General features: G+C 38.5%; 1 protein-coding gene across 1 annotated transcript in view; it reads right to left on the bottom strand.

Annotated features, from left to right (window-relative positions):
* TMC1 (transmembrane channel like 1) overlaps nucleotides 1-22,099 on the bottom strand; it is a 166,598-nt gene that overhangs the window by 103,555 nt on the left and 40,944 nt on the right. Inside the window, exon 2 of the mRNA XM_068973590.1 lies at nucleotides 1,524-1,600. Coding sequence (XP_068829691.1) covers nucleotides 1,524-1,600 — 77 coding nt within the window. The remainder of the gene's footprint in view (nucleotides 1-1,523; nucleotides 1,601-22,099) is intronic.

The raw sequence follows: 22,099 nt of genomic DNA, 5'->3' as shown, positions 1-22,099 counted from the left end.
ATTTTAGTATATTTTACATTAAAGCTAAGCTATTAAACTTACAGAGTTTTACCATGGATGAAAAGTATATTGTTATATTTATCTTTTAGCACTTAGGACAAAAAGGCTATCTTTAGTGTTTTCACTAGTTTCCAAATATTCAAATTCTTAAAAAAAAAAAAAAAGTGTTTTACAGTTGCCTGCTAAATGTGGATTTGCATAAACATTACCTTTTGGAATGGGCTCAATTTAGTTTTGAAGGGTAGCAGAATATACCACCTCAAAAAGACATTCAGAATATACCACCCCAAAATATGCCACTTCAGTGTATTGACTATTTTGAGATGTAGCACTTGAAAAACAGCAAATGCAGAAAGAGATTTTCTCTGAATTCCTCTTGTCTGCCTGAAAACAGAGCTTCCAAAAGGAACTCAACTGTCATAAATCCCCTCCCCAGGAATTTCATCCCCAAGGAACACTATAGAAGTGTTCTATAGAGGAGACTATAGGTCAACACCACATGCAGACATATTTTATCATAAACTATCATACCTCCTATCTATTCTCTTAAAACTTATTCTCTCCCAAGAGACCTACATACCCCTCACTTTTCCCTATTAAGATGACATTTTAGTCTCAATTTTAAGCCATCTCACACAATTACTTATTTTTTTCCTGGGTATCATCCATGTATACATGAGGTGTATGTGTTAATAAACTTCTGTTTTGGTTTGGTTTTCTTGTATTATAGGAGTATCAGTTAAGAAACTCAGAAGGATAAAGGAAAAATTACTTTTCCTCCCCTATAATAGTCAAGTCAGAGCCTGTAGGATCTGTGTGAGACTCTGGGCTGTTTACATGCAGAACGTACCAAATTAATGAAAACAACTGTCACCATGAACATTCACTGGCTGTCATATTGGGCTCAGATTTTTAACTGATGGTGTTGATGTATTCTCTAATTGAACTCCCCCTGAAATGCTGCACTTTCAGTTTTGATCAACTCAAAACTTTAGCTCATAAAATGATCTTTCTCTGTTCTAGTCCATGAGTGGTTTGCATGCCTGGGAAGGGTTCACAATCGACTCTTGAGCTGAACCCATTCAAAACAAAAACAACAGGGCAATTTAGACAAAATATTTATGAATTCAAAAGAACAGGTTTATTCATTTTTTCTAAACAACCTGATCACTTTAGTCAAAAAGGCCATTCTGTTATATTGTAATAGATTCAGCCTAAGGGAAAACATTTTAGGACAAAGAAAATAGTAAAGAAATAAAAAAGCAAATTTTTCTGGACCACCATCCACTTAATGATGAGCAATTTATAAACTGGGTGGAATGTGTGTTTGCCAATTGAATGGACTCTCAAGTGAAGAGTCTATCTGATGGACTTGATAGCTCTTGTGAGACCACTGAAAGTCATCCACATGTGCTCCTGTGTTTGCATGGAGTCGCATATCCCCACAAAATAAGAGGACGAATCCCCTAAATTCACTGCTATTCCACAGGAAACATATCTCAGCTGGGTCCAACCCCACTTACTTGAACTTTCCTCAGTATCGTCTTCTTTCTCCTCCACTTGGATTTGCACTGTCGAGGAAAGAAAAAATATAGCAATTCTTCAAATGACAGCACAATTGTTAATAACAGGTTTTTACCGCTGTTACTTTCATTATAAAGTTTTCTGTGCAGTTAATATATTTTTTCAATAAACTTGTCAAAATGAACATTGTTTATTAAAGACATATAACTACAGCATCTTATAGAGTGTTGTGCAAGGACTTCTCTGCTTCATCACCTTCGACAATTTGCAAAACATGTCAATCATAAGCCTGTCAGTTCAATTCAAAATAACTTCAACCAAAATAAATTCTGTTCTGCAATAAGTTGACTTAGGGTTTGTTGGGTCGTTTCACTGCATGATAAAGAAAGTTGTTAGCAAAGCTATATCCATATGCACAAACCATTTGGTTATTATAACCAAATTAACTTATTATTAAAATAGAGAATATTTCATTCTAACCAGCTACTGAGTGTCAAAGAACCTTTCAAAAATGCTTAAAAGCTGATATTTCCTATTTTAATTATTTCTATACATATTATATGCAGCCTAAATTTTTCCATATATGATTTACTTTGACAATGTGGAGATAGGTGATTTAAAAGTTCTTTCAAGACAAAGAATGTTTTTTTCTGTTTATTCCTCCCCTCATCCTTAGGGTCTTATTTTCAGATTAGCTCCATTTTTATGAAGGCATATACAAGTTTTATAAAATTTTAATGGTACAATAATATCAGAAAATATATTAACTGGCAGATTTTTCCCCTTGTCAACTACTGTCTGTTCATCACAGGTTGAGTCAACCAGAGACAAAGATCTGTGACTTGCCATGGCAAAAATCAGAGCAGACTATTTCTTTAAACCACAGTTTAGTAACTCATTTAAAATATCAATTTACATATTTTATTTAAGGTAGATGAGCCTAATTCCATAATAGCAAAGATAATAAACAATGCTGCTGTGAACAGAAGAAACAACCTCTGGTTTTGTTTCTGCTCAGCACTGTCAAAGGTTATTATTCAGAGCTTGACAGGCATATTGAAAAGGCAGCACATACAGAGTTTAAATTCTATTCACAAAGAAGATTATTGTAAAAGCACTTTTTGCCTTTAAACAGCATATGCATAAAAATTTTTACGATATGCAAAAATGTTATCACTCAATGTCAGCCATGGAATAGAAAAATAAGTGTTCTTTTGTTCAGAATGGACATATGCCTTAGTCACTGGCTGTAACTGGATCTGCAGGGGACAAAAGTCTTTATGTCACTACTGAGAGTTCACAATAGTGACGACAGACACTTCTCAGAAGATATTTTATATTCAACAATAAGTCATGGTCTTTACTTGCAATTAATGCTACCACCAAATTTCTTCAGTCAAAGAAGAATTCACTTAGGAAGGCAACTTAATGATATAAGATTAGCCTTAGACCAAGGTCTGATCAGTGGCATAATATAGGAACTGCTGAGGACAAATAGCAAAGGCTGACACACAGCCTCTTTTGCACCATGCATAGCCAAAGCAAAAATTCACACAAAATGCTAAACTGATTTTTAATGATCAACTCACTAGACATGATTAAAGTTAAATAATGAAATGGAGGAAAATACTAAATAAATAGAGATACAAGCAGATCTTTAGGAAGGATTACAATCCTATTAAACAAAAACAGCAAAATGAAATGTCCCAAGCCAAGGAGATGAGTGACAAATCAATTTCCTCTGATAACCAGAAGAGAGAAAATGCAGGGCTGGAGTCATGGATCATCTTCTAAGGTACAGGAAGGTTATAAATTGCTATTAAATAAAACTGCATAAGGGAAGATAACTGCTGTGGTTGCAAGAAGAGATGAAAAAAGAGCTATGGTTTCTGAGTGATGTAACAGACAGTATTGGAGAAATAGCCTCTTCATCCCTCTTGAGGTGATTTTCCAATAGCGACCCTCATCTGTGCATGATCATCTGCACACTCTCAGTAGGTGCATTCTTTAACAGTGTTTCTTTTGTCTGGCAGTTGAGTCAGGAGCTATGGAGCCATTGTTTTTATAGGTGAAGTGAAAGTGAAGTCGCTCAGTCGGGTCCGACTCTTTGGGACCCCATGGACTATAGCCTATCAGGCTCCTCCGTCCATGGGATTTTCCAGGCAAGAGTGCTGGAGTGGATTGCCATTTCCTTCTCCAGGGGATTTTCCCGACCCAGGAATCAAACCCAGGTCTCCCGCATTGCAGGCAGACGCTTTACCATCTGAGCCACAAGGGAAGTTTTTATAGACATTGTGACCATAATTGGTTTATTCTTGATTCAAACCCTCAGCAAAGGCAGCATCAGCATCAGGAACTAAATAGCAGCACCATGACCAGGAGACTGAAGATTCCATCAAGAGCTTCAGACCAAGCTTGACTTTAATGTAACACTATTTAGTCTGAAAAGCTACTGTCAATGCTGATCTGCCTCTCCTGAAACTCAAAGTAATGCTGAAGAACCAAGCTAAGAAGCCCCTCCCAAACAAAAGCCTGTGCAGAAGAATAACTCAGAACATTTAAATGCGAGTTACAGACTGTCTTTCCCTTCTCAAACAATTTTTGGCATGGCTAGTTGCCATCCCTTCTCTCAGCAATCCCTGGTAGCTTGCTCCCAATCCTATGACCTTCTCATGTTCTGGATGTTTCCCAAAGCCTATTGATTATGTACTTTAAAAATAACCTTTCTCCTGGGGAGTGATGGGAAGAGAGGGGGACAGTTGGGGGTGGGGGTAGAGGGTTCTGTCTAAATGTTGAAGGCAGCAAGCAAGACTACACCGAAGTATGCTTATTTAAGAGAAGAATGTGAAATAGGAGCAGATGAACTCCTAGGCAACCCAGATCCACATTTCATGCAAATAGACCCAGTAATTAGAAACAGTAAAAGGAAACAACAGCAAAATGTCACATTTTAGAGGCACTGGAATCGTTCAGAAAAGTGAATGTTGTTCCAGGCTTTCTTTTTCAGTCTATAGCACTGAAAATATTTTATGGTTCTTCAGGATCAGAGTGGCCAAGTAGCTGAAAGAGCTGAATGATATCACCTGTTCCTCTGACCCACATTTAGCTCATGAAGGGATTATTGGAGCACCAGGTCATTCCTTTGGAAACTGAAAATTCATTTATTCAATTAGCGTTTATTGTGCATTTACAAGGGTCTATAAGAGCAAAGTGTTCTGGAGTAGGAGTTTGTAGACTATAGAAGAAAAGTGATAGTACTTAAGGAGTCTAGCTATTTGATACAGAAGAACGACTTTATAACAATGTTTACGTATGAATATCTTATCTAGTTTACTTGGGTTATTGCAGCAATGTACTAGTTATGTTTATTAGCAATGTGAGTGAGTGAAGTTGCTCTGTCGTGTCTGACTATTTGCAACCCCATGGACAGTGGCTTCCAGGCTCCTCTGTCCATGGGATTTTCCAGGCGAGAATCCTGGAGTGAATTGCCATTTCCTTGAAAAGGAGTACATCAAGGCTGTATATTGTCACCCTGCTTATTTAACTTATATGCAGAGTACATCATGAGAAATGCTGGACTGGAAGAAACACAAGCTGGACTCAAGACTGCCGGGAGAAATATCAATAACCTCAGATATGCAGATGACACCACCCTTATGGCAGAAAGTGAAGAGGAACTAAAAAGCCTCTTGATGAAAGTGAAAGAGGAGAGTGAAAAAATTGGCTTAAAGCTCAACATTCAGAAAACGAAGATCATGGCATCTGGTCCCATCACTCCATGGGAAATAGATGGGGAAACAGTGGAAACAGTGGCAGACTTTATTTTTGGGGCTCCAAAATCACTGCAGATGGTGACTGCAGCCATGGAATTAAAAGACGCTTACTCCTTGGAAGGAAAGTTATGACCAACCTAGATGGCATATTCAAAAGCAGAGACATTACTTTGCCGACAAAGGTCCGTCTAGTCAAGGCTATGGTTTTCCTGTGGTCATGTATGGATGTGAGAGTTGGACTGTAAAGAAGGCTGAGCCCCGAAGAATTGATGCTTTTGAACTGTGGTGTTGGAGAAGACTCTTGAGAGTCCCTTGGACTGCAAGGAGATCCAACCAGTCCATTTTGAAGGAGATCAGCCCTGGGATTTCTTTGGAAGGACTGATGCTAAAGCTGAAACTCCAGTACTTTGTCCACCTCATGCGAAGAGTTGACTCATTGGAAAAGACTCTGATGCTGGGATTGGAGGGAGGAGGAAAAGGGGACGACAGAGGATAAGATGGCTGGATGGCATCACCGACTTAATGGACGTGAGTTTGAATGAATTCCAGGAGATGGTGATGGACAGGGAGGCCTGGCATGCTGCGATTCATGGGGTCGCAAAGGGCCAGACACGACTGAGCAACTTAACTGAACTGAACTGGAGTGTTATTTTTTTAGGGTTCCTTTGTCTATGAGCAAATGTCAGCATCAGTTCTTCCCTTATAAATGGGGAACATTTCCAGGGAATAGAGTTAATATTTCATAATAACTGTAAATGGAGTATAACCTTTTAAAAATGGAAAAATGATGTAAAAAGTTACATACAATAAGGGAAAGTAAATAAACTTTGATATTTAAAACAAAAGCACTGCCTTTATCAAAACTGGGCATATACATACACTTTCATGTTCACCTGCAAAATGGAAAGAAACTGCTCATTAATTAAATTATAATTGTATTATTTAAGAAAAAATTTAAAAATAAATTAAAATATAAAAAATAAACCTTTCAGTTCAGACTAAACTGCCCTGAGACACACATTAATCCATGCCATAACAAGCACATTTCCAAGTCTTCAGTGAAGAACCCATGTCTTCAGTATGTGGTATGATGTAGGATGTGAGAGGAAGAAAAGAATCAAGGATAATTCCAAGGATTTTGGCCTGGGTAACTGGGAGGGCAGAGATGCAAGAAAAAGAGATAGGAGGCTCTAGGGAAAATAGGTTAAGTAGCAACTGTTGAAGTTCAGGAGTTTAATCTGACTAGATGAAATCACCAAACCATATTGAGGTGTCAATTCCTCTACAGAGAGTGGCCCAGCATTCGGGTTCCATTAATTTATCGAAACACTATCATTGGTGGATGTTAAGTAGGGAATGGGAAGCCGCTGTCCGTGAAAGTGAACAAAAATGATGGAATGTGATCTTTCTTCTTCTCATATATCTTCCAAGGATGTAAGATGTGATTCAGTTTAACTCAGCAGCTCCATTTATTTTTACTAGTTTTAGGTCAGGATAAGAAAATATTCAGGCTTCCCAGTGGTGCCAGTGGTAAAGAACCGCCTGCCAATGCAGGAGACATAAAAGACTCAGGTTCAGTCCCTGGGTTGGGAAGATCCCCTGCAGGAGGGCACAGCCACCCTCTCCAGTATTCTTGCCAGGAGAACCCCATGGTCACAGGAGCCTGGTGGGCTACAGAACATAGGATTGTAGAGAGTCAGACACGATTTCACTCAAAAAGATTTTCAGGACATTTGTTTATAACAACCCGAAATCCTTCAAGTCATGGACTTGAGCATGATATTCTGGAAGCCACAGAGTAAAAAAGAATAATTATTTAGCTATTATAGCAATCAAATATGTTAATGAACCTGTAAACTATAAGACATTTTAAAAAATCCTCTGAAGTGGGAATAACAGAATGAGATCATTACACAACTGTCAATAAGGTATCTTGGGAAAAGGTTTAATTTGACAGACCTAGGCTGATATTCTTTCTGCAGGTGCCAGCATCTTTCCTTAATACCATTAAAAACCTTAAAATCATAAGGTCTTCCATAAAACCATTGAAAATTCATGGGGTGCATACGTTCAACAATACACTCATGGAAATTTGTATAATAAATGCCAAAAGACTGGTCATATTTTCAAACATAATATCTTGGATATATTAAATAGTTATTTTACTTTTGTGGTTACAAAATCACAAAAAAGAATAATAATTTTGGTTTTTGCTAAGACTCACCTAAGGAGGGAGGGGGCAGGCAAAAAAATATATATCACTGCTGTAGTAACTGTCATTCTCTAATGTCTTTCCTTTTGAATTATATTTATTTTTAAGGCTCTGTGGCCCTTAAGAAATAGAAAATAAATAGCTGCTGATGCCTGCTTTATTAAAAACACAATATAAAATATTGTATTTGCCAAATGGAAGAGAATTAAGTCTATGGAGAAACACATTTTACCACAAGGTTCCAGAGAGACAACCCTGAGATAAACAAAGAGAAAAATAGAAAATTCACTCAAAATAAAGATAAAATAAGAGGGAATGCACACCAAATTTTTTGGCACTTTTCCCTTCTGTTTCCATAGTATATAAAATTAAAATTAAACAGGCTGAGTGAAATGGGTAGCTGGTATTCTAAGTTCTACCACTCACCCCTGAGCTGTCAAGAGCAAATATGAAATGATGAAGCATCATTCTTCAAATGGCAAAATATATACAGGAGTGTTTGCAAAAAGCTGCAATCAGATATTTCTTGACACCATGGGCTACAAAAAGAACAAAGCAACTCTTATTCTATGTGGTTTGGAAGGATGACTTTATTTTAACTATATCCAGGAAATAAATAGCTATTTACAAAGGCATTAGAGCTCTCTACAGTTACAAAAAAGTAAGTGGTGTCTTTCTTCTTTGCATTTAGATTATTTTGGGGGGAAGGACATTTCTTATTTAACCATGCTGTCATAATATATATTCAGAGTGTGTGCTCTCACACTACAATTACCATGGCAAAGGGCAACCGCTGTAAACAAATGTGCTAAAATGAAAATACATTCTCCTGTGTGAGTTTTTGTGGCTACTAACCCAATGAAAATAGTGTGTTATAAACCCTTGATGACTTTGCTTCTATATCCTTGGATTGCTTAGAACAAAAAGGAATCTTTCTGTTGCCCATGAAATTTCTGTAATATTCCCAGTCATGAAGAAGGAGGGTTGTCTGGATTCATGGGTAAACAAACAAAACAAACAAAAAACTATGAAACAACTGAAAGAAGATGATTGTTCTCAGGGCATAAAGAAGTATGAAGCAAGGCTCTATACAGTCTCTACCCATCCTTCTTAGCACCAGCCTTTGTTCACACAGAAGATGCTAATTAATACTCATTAGCATACATTAGCAAATGTTAATGAGTGTCTTCTAAAGAACAAAAGGCACTGGGGGCAGAGAGTCACGATGGAAGCTGAATGGGGAGAGAAGGGCTCCAACAAGACAGGCAAAAAAAAAAGAAAATGAGGGCAGCTTAGAACTTGAATTTATTTTCTGAAATTTAGAATTTGTTTCACTGACAAAATATTAATAGGATTAAGGATGAATTTATTTTCCCTTAAAAAAAGTAAGTCATTGACTAGAATGAATCATTCTTTTTTCTGCTCTTTAGCTGTTTTGGAACAATTACACATTATAGGATTTGCTACTCAACTAGGGATATTAGATAACACTGTCATCAGTTAATGAAAAAGAATTCTGAATTCTAGGTGTCCTCAGGAGTTTATATAGCTGCCAGGCTCCTCTGTCCATGAAAGTCTCCAGGCAAGAATACTAGAATGGGTAGGCATCCCTTCTCTAGGAGATCTTCCAGATCCAGGGACCAGACCCAGGTCTCCAGCACTGCAGGCAAATTGTTTATGATCTGAGGTACCTGGGCTTCCCTGGGAATGCAGGAGACCTGGGTTCAATCCCTGGGTCAGAAGATCCCCGGGAGAAGGAAATGGCAACCCACTCCAGTATTCTTGCCTGGAGGATCGAATGGACAGAAGAGCCTGGCAGGCTACAGTCCATGGGGTCACAAAGAGTCAGACATGACTGAATGACTAATACACTTAGGAATTTGTAAGAACTGCGATCAACTATCCACCCATGCCAATTTCTTCCTCACAGGCTCGATTTATAATACTCAATAAGACAAACCCTTAAGTAATTTGTAGGTAGTCTGTAATTTTATTAAAATAGCTCACATAAAATGTATTCATTTATATCCTAAGGGCAGTTGGTTAACATCTGAGTACCCTAGTTAGTAATCCACAATGGTAGAATGAAGTTTTTGAAGAATCTAAGCTACTCCATTTTGTTAACAGAAAAACTCCATTTTGTAAGGTTCTGGGAAAAGAGCCTTTGGAAATCCAAGACCCTTTGGAAATCCTCTGACCTCACCCCACCGCCCACAAGCCAATCGGACCCCAGACCAAAATCTCCTGACTTAATGCTCAGGAACTTGTGGTCTACCTAGACAATAGGGACCAATCAAGAACCAACACACAGCCCTTCAAAAGAAAGTGGCCAATCAGATGTTCCCCTACCTAGAAATCCTTTTTTTTCCCATGTATACTCCCTATATAAGCAATGTAATCCAAAACCCGGGGCTCCTCCCTATAGCCGCTGTGTCAGTATTGGTGGGAGCCCCAGCTCGAGCTTGGTAATAAAAACTCTCTTGCTTTTGCATCAGATATTGGCTCCCTGGTGGTCACTGGGAGATTTCGAGGCTTGGGCATAACAGTTTTAACATCCAAAAGACTAGTCAGAATACTTCAGCCATCTCTACCTCAAACTAACACTAGATGATTTGTTAAGTGAAGTAATGCTTCTTAGAAGTGAACTTCATGAAATCAAATGTGTGAGAGAGAGAACTATTGGTCTGTTTCTCTAAAGAATCCTGACTAATACAAAGAGTATCTGCCTTCAGGGTCATCCTGATGGAATTAGACAAATATTAGAAATAATTACACAGGATATAATGGCAAGTTCCCCAGAGACATGCAAGCATAAATGTCTATTATAAATATCTATTAGATATTAGAACTCTATAAATATGTATTAGAGTTCATAAGAGAGTGGGATTATGCTCATTAGGACTTTCAGGATATTCAATTTTTGCAACATTTCTTCAAATATTTCTGGAAATAGAACATTAATCAATACAAATGAACATGTTTCACTTCTTAATTCCATTTGAATTAATTCCAATTCCTTCAAGATCATGGCCATAAAGAACAAAGTGCCGGGGTCCAGCCCCGGTGGATCCAGGGTGATTCGAAGGTGGGGATGGAGTCGGCGTCCTTGGAAAAATACATATTTAATTATAGATATATAGAGAGACTAGAAACGGATAGTGTAGTAGGAAAATTAGTGGAGAAAAAGAGGCTGAATAACTTGGTTTATGTGGAATAGCATCCATGCTCCAGATGGGAATTCAGCCAGAAAAACAGGGAGCCAGAAAGAAGCGACATGGGGGAATCAGTCTTTCTGGAAACTGATCCAATTTCTTTATTTTGGGGTTTGCTTATATACCTTTTGTTACACATAGGGATGAATACAGAGTCACGTGGGGATCAGCAGTCCTGACATTTATCAAAATCAGGTGCTTCACATAAAAAGGTCTTAGGGATTTTACATCATCTTCTGGCCATGAGACCTGCTGACATTTTATGATCCTTTCTTTCTGATACCCAAAAAACTTATTTTTTCCAAGGATGTTTTTTCTTAAACCAGGCACCACCCTCCTAATAAAGTTGCATTGCTATAGGATGAGGGTGTAGTGAGTTACAATCAAGAAAGGAATTTATTTAACCCAAGGTTAACATGATTAATCTTAAAGGTTAATACTTATTTCTCCTATATGCTTAAAGGTTAATACTTATTTTTCCTATATGCTAGTTATATTCATTATAAGGGCAGGGAACATGGAGATTTAGCAGCAAACATCAGCCCAACAAATAAAGATCCTTTCACCAATGCTCGCCTTAAGATCTATTTAGTCTTAAGATAATGATAAAGTTACATTTTTACATAGCAAGGACACAGTGATTTATAACAAAGTACAGTGATCTATTACAAAAGAGAAAATTCATTAACTCAAAAAGTCTAGTATTGCTAACCTTAAAACTACTATATTTCCTTTTCTATATTCCAAATACATTGATTAATATATTCCCAGGTGCCTAAGGATATGGAGGCCTGGCGGCAATCATTGACTCAACAATGAGAAAAGCCCTATGCTAATTAAGACTTTCAAAACACTCCAAAACTCTCTGTGCTGTTTATGGTTGAGAGGTAGTTAACAGTCATGTGCATAGTGGCAGGAGTATGGGTAATCCTGTCACACAAGCTAGTCTGTCAGCAGAGAGGTTTGACCTGAGACACCCTTGTCACACCCAGGGCAGGGAATTAGCAGCAATTATTGGCACAACAAATGAAAAAACCGTTCACCAATATAATTCCTAACCAACCCACTATACTGACAATTTCCCTAAAGAATTTGCCTTTAGTAAGTCTAAAACATCTCGTGCCTCTCAGGATGGGAGGCTGTAAACAATCACATGTGGCCGGACAAACCTATATAGGCGGGCTAGATAACCTTCAGAGGAGTCCGTAAGCTGAAACACTCTTGTCACACCCAGGAATTTTTATTGCCTTGGGGCTGCACGTTTACTCCTTCTCCGAGGGAAATGGTGATGGGGGAGAGCCCCCCGTAAAGTCAGAGGTGTAGGTGAGAGCATAAAACAGACTCTGGTTTTGGGGTAGATGCTCGGGAACAGGGGGTTTGCTGAGGCTTGATCACGCCTTTGCGTATGCCAAGCCTCCTTCCTCATGACCTTTGCCATGGACGGAGTTCCTCACGCTGGCCCCCGGCAACAAAGTTTATTTCTATCACTGACCTACTACTGAAAAATAGGGACAGAAAAGGACTTATGCTCATTTGGGTTCCTAAGACTATTGCATTCACATCATAGAACTAGAAAAGGCAACTCTGAGCTTTCAAGTCAGCAGCTGGCTCTTGTAGAAAGAGCCTGAGATTTTAAGTCAGACAAAATCATATTTGAGTTTTGGCTCTGCCACAATTTTATGCCATAACTTTGGATAATTCATTTAAATTCTCTATGTCTTAGAGAAAGGAAGGAATAATAACCATCATGCCAGAACTAAATGTAATAACAAATGCAGGCACATAATATAGTGCCTCACATATAGCAAAAGTTATAGTAATCTACAAGGATGGTTCAAATGCTTTTATGCATAAACAAAAATTTTACATCTTTCACCTAAAATTCTAGGAAGACAGGAAGACACAGCTACTTTGACCTTTACTTTAATATCTTGCACTCTGCAAGTTAGAAAATTGCCACAATATTCAGTCTAAGATTATATTTAAGACTAATCACCAAAACATGAAAACAAGGAATAAAATTTGACCCAAAACTCTCCATCTTTTGATACTCTTAGCTTTACTCCTCACCACACCTGTTTATGATGCCAACCAATGTTGAAAATTATGCTGTCTGAGCCAACAGTCAACTACATTAGCCAGTTTTTGCCTGTCAATAATTGGAGCACTTGTAGCACAGGTTTAAGTTGAACAAAAAAAGCAAGGGATCAATAGCCATTGTGAGTAACCATCTTCTAGTGACACAGAAAATTAGTTCCATACAAAAAGATAGAAGTCTGTGGACTTTGGAATGAGAGATTTTTATATCCTCTCTTACTCAGCTTCCAAATTCCTTTCTTGTGAGTACTCTGGCATCCAGAGAACAAGCTATTAGGACTACGTAGCAAAAGTGTTCTTGCCTGGAGAATCCCAGGGACGGCGGAGCCTGGTGGGCCGCCGTCTATAGGGTCGCACAGAGTCAGACACGACTGAAGAAACTTAGTAGCAGCAGCAGCAACAGAATAGACAGAAGCAGTATGAGGAGCATTCAGTAAGCACCTGACAGTCTGCTAAGTCTACTAAATATTGGAATCAGCATCCTGATTATAAGTGATTTTTTTTTCGTTTTCAGTAAAAGGTAATCAATTTTGTCTTGATTAAATGCCAGAAGGTTGGGACTATGATTGTAACTATTATGTCTCATAGAGAAGGGTCAAATATGCCTCACAGGGAAGGTTAAATATTAAGATCTAAGTTTAGTCCTATGACAGCCAGATGGGAGGCAGGAGAGAAAGCTGATGCTGATTAAAAGAGACCCCTTTAAAAGAGAAACAAATAAATTCAAGTGCTCATTACATTTTCAAATTCCCATCATTCTTTGCTTTTCTTTCCATAAGATGGACTTACTTGATTATTGAGACAAACCACATCCTAAATCCAGAAAGCAGGACCAGACCACATGAGACTCAGTTTCCTAATCTAGTATAAAACATTTTTTCAGGCAATTGAAGGTAGGGCTAAAACTGTAATGGTAGCCTCAGAAGCTATTTGGCCTACCTAATGTAATCAAGTATTCCCCAAGAAACTAATTTCTAGGTCTTACAGAGCCAGAATAGCCTTTCAGCTCTTTGCTCTTAGAGGTGAGATCTTATCACTCAGACATTCATCAGAACTGCTCAGTTTCACATCCTGTCTCATATGTCATGAGATGTCACTGTGAAAGCATGTGTGTGTTTGTGTGTGTGTGTGTGTGTGTGTAAAAGAGGGAGAGAGAGAGAAAGGGAATTTTAAAAGCCTCAAGGAAAATTTCAGAATCCTAGATTTCTCTTCATAGCCTCTGCATTATTCTCAACCACCTAGTTGGTTGGCCAAATATTCTTTTGTGGATCAGTTTTAAACAGTAAATTCAATTTCTATTCAGGTTATCTATCTTTTCTTGAGTCAGGTTTAACAGGCTATCATACAAGTAATTTGTACAATTTACCTAAGTTGTCAGTTTATTGTCATGAGTTGTTCACTGTTGTTGTTCAGTCACTCAGTCGTGTTCAACTGTTTGTGACCCCATGGACTGCAGCACGCCAGGCTTCCCTGTCCTTCACCATCTTCCGGAGCTTGCTCAAACTCATGTCCATTGAGTCAGTGATGCCATCCAACCATCCTGGCCTCTGTCGTCCACTTCTCCTCCTGCCTTCAATCTTTCCAAGCCTCAGGATCTTTTCTAATGAGTCAGCTGTTTCCATCTGGTGGCCAGAGTACTGGAGCTTCAGCTCCAGTATCAGTTGTTCATAATACTCCCTTATTATTCTTTCAGTATCAATAAGATTTGCAGAGATGTCACTTTTCTCATTTCTGTCTTCTGCTAGGTGAATAGCTATATTTAATTAAAATTATTTCCTCGATAAATTCCTGATTAGTCTGGCTAGAACTTTATCAATTTTATTGATTTTCTCAAAACACAAGTTTTTAGTGTCAATTTCTCTATTGTTTTTATCTTCCATTGATTTTAGCTCCAGCCTTTATTACTTACTTTCTTTGCTCATTTTTAGTTTTATTTACTCTTCTGTTCCTTTTGGTTCTTAAAGTAGAAACTGAGATCACTGATTTGAGACCTTTCCTTTTTTTCTAATATCGGTGTACAATGCTACAAATTTTCTTTTAAATACTGTTTAAGCAGCTTCCAAAAATTTTTAAAATGCTATATATTTATTTTAATTCAGTTCAAAACACTTTCTAATTTCTGTTTTGCTTTCTTATTTGACTCAAAGGTCATTTAAAAGTGTGATATTTACTTTCCAAATTTTGGGGGGTCCCAGATAAGTCTTTTGCTACTGATTTCTAGTTTAATTTTACTGTAGCCAGAGAATATACTTTGTACAATTTGAATCTCTTCAAATATATTGAGATTTATTTATAAATTAGAATATGGTTTATCATGCTAAATGTTCTATATCTACTTGAAAAGAATGCATATTCTGCTATTCTTGCTGCTGCTACTGCTGCTAAGTCGCTTCAGTCGTGTCCGACTCTGTCCAACGCCACAGACGGCAGCCCATCGGGCTCCGCCGTCCCTGGGATTCTCTAGGCAAGAACACTGGAGTGGGTTGCCATTTCCTTCTCCAATGCATGAAAGTGAAAAGTGAAAGGGAAGTCGCTCGGTCGTATCCGACTCTTAGCGACCCCATGGACTACAGCCTACCAGGCTCCTCCGTCCATGGGATTTTCCAGGCAAGAGTACTGGAGTGGGGTGCAATTGCCTTCTGCTATTCTTAGGTGGAGTTATATAAATTTCAGTTAGTTCAAAATGGTTGATAGTGTTGTAGAGGCCTTCTCTATGCTTAGTAATATTTTTGCCTATCTATCAATTATTACAAAATAATGCTGAAATCTGACTATAATAGTGAGTTTGTGTATTTTTTCTTTCAATTCTATCAGTATTTGCTTTGTGTATTTTGAGGTTCTGTTATTAGGTATGTGAAGTGAAGTTGCTCAGTCGTGTCTGACTCTTTCTGACCCCATGGACTGTAGACCACCAGGCTTCTCTGTCCATGGAATTTTCCAGGCAAGAATACTGGAGTGGGTTGCCATTAGGTACACAAATATTTAAATTTGTTATTTCTTCTTGATTAATTTACCCCTATCTGTATGAAATGGCATTCTTTAATCCTGGTAATGTTCTTTGTTCTGAAATAGAACTTGACCAATATTAACATGATCACTCCAGCTTTCTTTTGATTAGTCTGATACATCTTTTTTTTCCCCTATCTTTTTTACTGTTAAACTATTTGTATATTTATACTGAAAGTGAGTTTCTCATAGGCAACATATAGTTGAATCTTAGTTTTTGACTCTAGTCTGACTGTTCCTAACTGTTAATTTGGGTATTTAGACCATTTACGTCTGATATTAATCTCATGCAGTATATGCTTCATCTTAGACACTGTCTGTAGAAGATTAATTTTATCTCTTTAATTTCATCTATGTCTCTACCTGGGAGAAGGCAATGGCACCCCACTCCAGAACTCTTGCCTGGAAAATCCCATGGACAGAGGAGCCTTGTAGGCTGCAGTCCTTGGGGTTGCTAAGAGTCAGACTCGACTGAGCGACTTCACTTTCACTTTTCACTTTCATGCATTGGAGGAGGAAATGGCAACCCACTCCAGTGTTCTTGCCTGGAGAATCCCAGGGACGGGGGACCCTGGTGGGCTGCTGTCTATGGGGTCACACAGAGTCGGACATGACTGAAGTGACTTAGCAGCAGCATGTCTCTACTTAATTTTTCCATTAGCCTTTTGAATGTGTGTAATAAGGTTATAATAACTATTTGTCTACTATTTATATCATCTGTATCTGTATCATATGGGTAATTATGTTGCATTGATTTTTTTCATAATTATATGTATTTTTATACTTCTTTATAGTAATAATATTCGATTACATAATAGAAATTATAAATGTGTCTTTATTGAGTGTTCAGTTCAGTTCAATCTCTCACTTGTGTCCAACTCTTTGCAACCCCATGAATCACAGCACGCTAGGCCTCCCTGTCCATCACCAACTCCTGAAGTTCACTCAGACTCACGTCCATCAAGTCCGTGATGCCATCCAGCCATCTCATCCTCTGTCGTCGCCTTCTTCTCCTGCCCCCAATCCCTCCCAGCATCAGAGTCTTTTCCAATGAGTCAACTCTTCGCATGAGGTGGCCAAAGTACTGGAGTTTCAGCGTTAGCATCAGTCCTTCCAAAGAACAGCCAGGGCTGATCTCCTTCAGAATGGACTGGTTGGATCTCCTTGCAGTTCAAGGGACTCTCAAGAGTCTTCTCCAACACCACAGTTCAAACGCATCAATTCTTCGGCGCTCAGCCTTCTTCACAGTCCAACTGTCACATCCATACATGACCACAGGAAAAACCATAGCCTTGACTAGACGGACCTTAGTCAGCAAAGTAATGTCTCTGCTTTTGAATATACTATATAGGTTGGTCATAACTTTCCTTCCAAGGAGTAAGCATCTTTTAATTTCATGGCTGCAATCACCATCTGCAGTGATTTTGGAGCCCAAAATAATAAAGTCTGACACTGTTTCCACATCTATTTGCCATGAAGTGATGGGACCAGATGCCATGATCTTCGTTTTCTGAATGTTGAGCTTTAAGTCAACTTTTTCACTCTCCTCTTTTACTTTCATCAAGAGGCTTTTTAGTTCCTCTTCACTTTCTGCCATAAGGGTGGTGTCATCTGCATATCTGAGGTTATTGATATTTCTCCCGGCAGTCTTGATTCCAGCTTGTGTTTCTTCCAGTCCAGCGTTTTAAATATTTTTATATTCTGATAAACATTCTTCAATTTTGTTGTGGTATGCATTTAAGTTACCTTAAAGTAGTTCTATTCTTTGGAGATTCACTTTAAGCTGTTAGGTGGGACCAGAAGAACATTTGGTCTAGGGCTAACTTTTCCCTATTGCTAAGGAAAAACTCTTCTTAGTACTCTACCTGCATTCCATGAATTATAAGATTTTATATACTTGCTGGTAGAAAGACGAACTATTCCCAGAATTGTGTGGGCTCTAGTGATTTCTCCCTCTACGCCTTTTGGAAGTTCTTTCCCCAGCCACATGCAAACAGGATCACTAGGCAGTTGAACTGTCAGTGCGTGCTCGGCTGCTTCAGTCGTGGCCGACTCTTTGCACAGAAACACTGCAAATCTCTAGAATGCTCTCTCTCTGTTCAGCTTTCTTTCCTTCTCTCCAGAATGCTCTCTCTCTCTATTCAGCTTTCTCTTCTGTTCAGCCCTGTGCATTTTAGCTGCTTTAGTGTCCCTGGGCTCTTAGCTATATCTCCTCAACTCAGGGAGCTCATTAATCTCTGCATGCACCCCTACTCCCTACACTGTGGCCTGGAGACTCTCTCTAGACAGTAGCTGGGGCAGTTGTAGGGTTCACCTTATTTGTCTTCCATTTCTTAGAGGCTACTATTCTTTGCTGTCTGAGCTATAATCTCTTGAAAATGTTTGTTTCATATATTTTGTCCACTTTTTAAAAATTTGTTTCAGAAAGGAGAATAAATTTGGTATCTTGACCAAACGAGAAATCTATTCATGCTAAATGTTCTAGCATTCGGTAGGTTGAGTTCTTTTTTCCAGTCACATGTGGGAAACAAAGCAAAGCAAAACATGAGTCAAGCTCCCTGGCTGCCTCCTGGCTCGATCTTTTTTCTTTCATATTCAATACCTTCAGATAATCAGAGATCAGAAATCAATGTTTTATGCAAAAAGGGTGCACAGGCTGAGGCAAAATATGCCAAAATGTTAGCAGATATATCTGGATGATGAAATTGTGAGGAAGTTTCTTCTTCTTTAGATTATTTCTGTATTTCCAAATTATTATTATGGTAAATTATTACTTACCACATTTACTTTTAAAGATACTTTAAAAAGCAAAGTTGTGTTTTGTTTTTTATTTTAAGACTGAGACATAGGGAGACAAAACAATAAGGGAAATTTTGGGAAAAAAAAAAAGCTACAGAAAGTAAGAGGTTACTGCTTCACTATGTCTTCTAGAATCTCACACAAACTTATTTCTTGGACCCTTGCAGTTATAAACCACCCCTGTGTCCCTGTAAAGAAGGCCTGGATTATAAAGCATCATGAAAAAAAAAAACAAAACCAGGAATAAAGCAGCCAGAACTTAGCAAACAACATTTTTTCCCACAGTGTTAGGAAGAAAGAGCCAACTCATAAAATGTTTAGTGCTTTCTTCAGTAGTAGCTAAAATGTTCCACCTTATAATGGAGCTCAGAAAAATGTCTCTGAGACATTCTGTAAGTTTAAGGAGAAGTGATGGGAGAGAGTTTCATTTAATTAACTCTACTTTCTCTTGGTTTCCAAATTAAGAGATCTCAGTTGACTATTTTATTCAGAGGTCAAGTACCTGCCATCATCTTCACTTAGAGAGAGAACAGTACAGAAATATCCAGATAATTCATTCATTAATTCATTCAATGAACAAGAGTACAACAAAGCACTAGCAAGGACTTTGTAGCTTAGCTGAAGGAACTGTCTTCTTAGGATCAGGGAGACCTGAGTTCAAAACCTAGTTCTGCCACTTCAAAAAGCATGACCACAGGCCACATATAACCTCTCCAAACATCGGCTTTCATTTCAACAAATTATAAAAGCAAATAATTTCATAGGTGTGTTGTGATAAATAAGTAAAATGTATGTGGCAGTGTCTGACATACAGAAGCATTCAAATCTAAAATAATCTAATGAAATCTGGGGAACCCGTAAAATAAAATGCTTTTCTTTCAATTAAAGAGGTCCAGTCTAGCTAGAAGATATGCTATGCACAACTAAAATAGTTGGTGTAAGGTGGAATGTAAGTACCCTGATATTAAATGTCCAATATAGAGAGCTAAGAGAGAGGAAACATCCCAGGGAGTTGAAGTGGTCAGAACAAGCTGCATTAAAGAGGTAGACTCCCACTGACTCTCTAGATGTAAAGAGATTGGAAGCCATCACTCCCACCCCCAAACCAAGAAAAAGCTGATAAAACTGAAAATCAATAACTCTTCTAACATCTGTCAGAGAATCAAGGTTACAAGGCAGCCCTCAAAATTAGAGAGAGAGAGAGAAGCGAATACAGAGAATTATAATTTACCAGAGCAAAATCTACAAGCAGAACCCCCCCAGAGGAACTGTTACTGAGTAGGAAATTCTACACTGTAATGGATAAATTGCTGAAGGCTCCCTGTGAACAGTTCTGAGAGTTAAACTGAACCTCTAAAAAAGAAGTAAAAAAAAAAAAATCTTAATAAAAAAGAAGCAGAATTGGTAAAGAGAAAGTTACAACCCCATTGAGTTGACAAGATGGGGGCTAGAATTTATAGCAATAGGCACTTTTAGCTATGAAAAATGAATAAATAAAAACCTCAGTTAAATAGAGTTTGGAGACCAGAAGGGGGAGCTCTCACACCCTGTGACCAAAACAGCCCCGGAGGAAGACAGATTCTTTTCCTAGCACAGACTCAGTCAATGAAAAGCCATGGACTCTTGGCTTACTAAAGCCCTATCAATTTCCTTTTCCTTTCTATCACTTTTTTAAAAATAATTTTTATTGGAGTATTGTTGATTTACAATGTTATATGAGTTTCTGCTGTACAGCAAAATGAATCAGTTATGCACATACATTAATTCGCTCATTTTTAAGATTATTTTCCCATATAGGTCATTACAGAGTATTGATTAGAGTTCCCTGGGCTATACAGTAGGTCCTTATTAGTTATCTATTTTATATGTGTGTGGCTGTGTGTGCTCAGTCGTGTCCAACTCTTTGCAACCCCATGGACTATAGCCCACCAGGCTCCTCTGTCCATCGGATTTTCCAAGCAAAAATACTGGAGTGGATTGCCATTTCCTTCTCCACTATTATATATATACTAGTGTGTATATCTCAACCCCTGTCTCCCAATTTACATACCCACTTTTTCCTCTCCTTAAAAGTGGTCCCCTTCCCTCCATGCAGGAACTTGCATATGGCTAACCATGGCTACAGACCCCTAATTGCAATTTTATGTAGATCCCCAATAAATCTCTTTTTGCTGGAAAAATTTCTGGCAATCTGTTTGTTTCAGGTCAACATACTTGACTATGTTCAGTTCAGTTCAGTTCAGTCGCTCAGTCGTGTCCAACTCTTTGTGACCCCATGAACTGCAGCATGCCAGGCCTCCCTGTCCATCACCAACTCCCAGAGTTCACTCAGACTAACGTTCATTGAGTCGGTGATGTCATCCAGCCATCTCATCCTCTGTTGCCCCCTTCTCCTCCTGCCCACAATCCCTCCCAGTGTCAGAGTCTTTTCCAGTGAGTCAAATCTTCACATGAGGTGGCCAAAGTACTGGAGTTTCAGCTTTAGCATCATTCCTTCCAAAGAAATCCCAGGGCTGATCTCCTCTAGAATGGACTGGTTGGATCTCCTTGCAGTCCAAGGGACTCGCAAGAGTCTTCTTCAACACCACAGTTCAAAAGCATCAATTCTTCAGTGCTCAGCCTTCTTCACAGTCCAACTCTCACATCCATACATGACTACTGGAAAAACCATAGCCTTGACTAGACGGACCTTTGTTGGCAAAGTAATGTCTCTGCTTTTGAATATGCTATCTAGGTTGGTCATAACTTTTCTTCCAAGGAGTAAGCGTCTTTTAATTTCATGGCTGCAGTCACCATCTGCAGTGATCTTGCAGCCCCCAAAAATAGTCTGCCACTGTTTCCACTGTTTCCCCATCTATTTCCCATGAAGAGATGGGACCAGATGCCATGACTATGTTACTGCCAAGCAATTGAAAAATTACCGGGATTAAAAATGTCCAGAGTCCACAGAGAAACCCAGTGATGGCTGTGTTATTATCTCAAATTTTAGACAGATTAAGTGGATACATTCATTTATATATAGTGGGTTGTATACATGTTTGCCTTTAGTACTTCCCAAGATCTAACTACACATGGTAGTGAAGGAATTTTAAAAGGTACAAATCCACAAGACAAAGGGAAAGAAGGAATATCAGCAGATGAGCAATCTCTACACCATTTCAAAAATGAGAGAACAGAGAAGTCTCGTGTCTCTAGGCAAAGGAAGGTGGTGCATGTACATTTTTATAGTAAATATGTGGCAGCTAAGAGGAAGGAAGCTGACTTACATTGCAGAATCCAAGGGAATATACCTCTAAAAAATATACCTTACAGGCTGGAGGGAGAACGTAGGGGTGAGACATAGGGTAGAAAAATGCACTAACTTGAAAGTCAACACTAGAAATTTCCTTTGCCATGCCACCTGCAAGAGCAACTAGAAAGATGGAGAAATCAAAAACTACCAGGATCACTAGTTCTCCTGCCCTGCTTTAGTTTTC

This window comes from Capricornis sumatraensis, chromosome 6, assembly GCF_032405125.1.
Source record: "Capricornis sumatraensis isolate serow.1 chromosome 6, serow.2, whole genome shotgun sequence".
NCBI lineage: Eukaryota > Metazoa > Chordata > Mammalia > Artiodactyla > Bovidae > Capricornis > Capricornis sumatraensis.
Note: the sequence above shows the minus strand (reverse complement) of the source record. Positions and strands in the feature narration are given on the sequence as shown.